The 1,982-nt window shown below is 37.5% G+C and overlaps 1 protein-coding gene across 1 annotated transcript; it reads right to left on the bottom strand.

Moving 5' to 3' along the window:
* Nucleotides 1-298: 298 nt before the first annotated feature.
* Nucleotides 299-1,018, bottom strand: LOC105310272 (zinc finger protein 665-like; the record flags this gene model as incomplete). Its single annotated transcript, XM_023526648.1, has 2 exons — nt 671-1,018; nt 299-587 (listed from the first exon to the last, which is right to left on the bottom strand). Coding segments are annotated over exons 1-2 (637 nt in total), but the record flags the coding sequence as incomplete, so codon positions are not given.
* Nucleotides 1,019-1,982: the final 964 nt, after the last annotated feature.

Here is a 1,982-nt window from a genome sequence, read left to right as displayed (position 1 = left end):
ACACTCGTGGCTTTCCCACACTCAATATATTTTAAGGTTTCTCTGCAGTATGGATTCTCTGATGTTTAGTTAGGCTTGAATGCGCACTAAACTCTTTACCACACTCATTACATTTGTAAGGTTTCTCTCCAGAATGAGTTAACTGATGGTAAACTAGGCTTCCCCGCAAACTATAGGCTTTGCCACACTCACTACATTGGTAAGCTTTCTCTTCACAATGAGTTAACCGATGGTAAGCTAGGCTTGCACACAACTATAGGCTTTGCCACACTCACACTACATTGGTAAGGTTTCTCACCTGAAGGAGTTAACTGATGGTAAGCTAGGCTTGCACACAAACTATAGGCTTTGCCACACTCAATACATTTGTAAGGTTTCTCTCCAGTGTGCAACTTCTGATGTGTAGTTAGGCTTGAATGAACAGTAAAGTCTTTCCCACACTCACTGCATTTGTATGGTTTCTCTCCAGTATGGATTCTCTGATGACTAGTTAGCCTTGCACACATAATAAAGGCTTTCCCACACTCATTAAATTTGTAAGGTTTCTCTGCAGTATGCATTCTCTGTTTAAATACAAGGTGTGATCTCTTATGAAAAACTTTGCCACATTAGATTAAAAAGGTTTCTGTCCAGTATAGATTTTCAGATGTATAGTTAAGTTTGAATGCACACTAAAGGCTTTGCCACACTCATTACATCTGTAAGGTTTCTCTCCAGTATGGATTCTCTGATGAGTGGTTAGGCTTGAATGCACACTAACCTCTTTACCACACTCATTACATATGTAAGGTTTCTCTCCAGTATGGATTCTCTGATGTGTAGTTAGGCTTGAGTGGACAGTAAAGTCTTTGCCACACTTATTACATTTGTAAGGTTTCTTTAAAGTATGCAATCTCTGATGTACACTTAGGTTTGAATGCACTCTACAGGCTTTCTCGCACTCATTACATTTGTAAGGTTTCCTTCCAATATGTACCGACTGTTGGTAACTGAGGATTGAAGGCTTTTCCACACTCATTACATTTGTAAGGTTTCTCTCCGGTATGGATTCTCTGATGTATAGTTAAGCTTGAAAGCACACTATAGTATTTGCCACACTCAGTACATTTGTAATGTTTCTCTCCACTATGAATTCTCTGATGTCATCAACCTTGCACGTACCCTAAAGGCTTTGCCACACTCAGTACATTTGTAAGAATTTTTCATGCACGCTTTCAGATCTGTCAGTATTGAAGGAAGCATAGAGTCATTCCTATATACAGTAGGAACAGTGGATTGAACCCTAGGAAAAGCTCTTTCAAGTGGAGAAACAAAGGAAGTATAGTCAATAGGCTTCTCAGGTGGATTACATTCATCAATGTTCCCTTCAGTTTGAAACGTCGTCATATCAGCCTGATGTGACTGAAACCTCTGTCCAAGCCCGTTTTTAATAGGCTCCTTTCCAGCATGCTCACTACCAAGTTCACCTTTTCTATCAGTGAGATGTTTTCTAGGACTTATAGACATTCCTTTGTGATTGCTTTCATCATTTCTCTGCTGACAAGCAAAATCATGCATATCTTCCTGGATTTCCCTGAAGTAAAAATCTTTGATTACATGGCTTTCACATCTTCCAAATATCACTGTTTGGTATTCTCCTCCTGTACTACTGGGTTTTGTTGGTTTCAATTTCTTGATCACATATGAAGGACAGAGATCTAAAGAAATTAAAAACACATATTTACCCTACTAATTAATTCATCTCTAAGTAAATGTTTCTTGTTGATATCTAATATTACACCACGTTATACTCAACACAGTTATGTAACTCACTGAACATGATACACAATCTTCTAAAATAACAAAGAAATAGGTTTCTTTACAACAAAATAGTTGTCACATGCAAATCAAATGAATTTAAGAGTAGGCTAGTTTCAATAACCCTATGATAAAAATACTCATTGTGAAAATTTATATTAGCTTTCAAGGAAAAGGTATTTCCC

The sequence above is a fragment of the Pteropus vampyrus genome, unplaced genomic scaffold (genome assembly GCF_000151845.1).
Source record: "Pteropus vampyrus isolate Shadow unplaced genomic scaffold, Pvam_2.0 Scaffold1760, whole genome shotgun sequence".
Taxonomy (NCBI): Eukaryota; Metazoa; Chordata; class Mammalia; order Chiroptera; family Pteropodidae; genus Pteropus; species Pteropus vampyrus.
The sequence above is the reverse complement of the archived record's forward strand: the minus strand, read 5'-3'. Positions and strand labels throughout refer to the sequence as shown.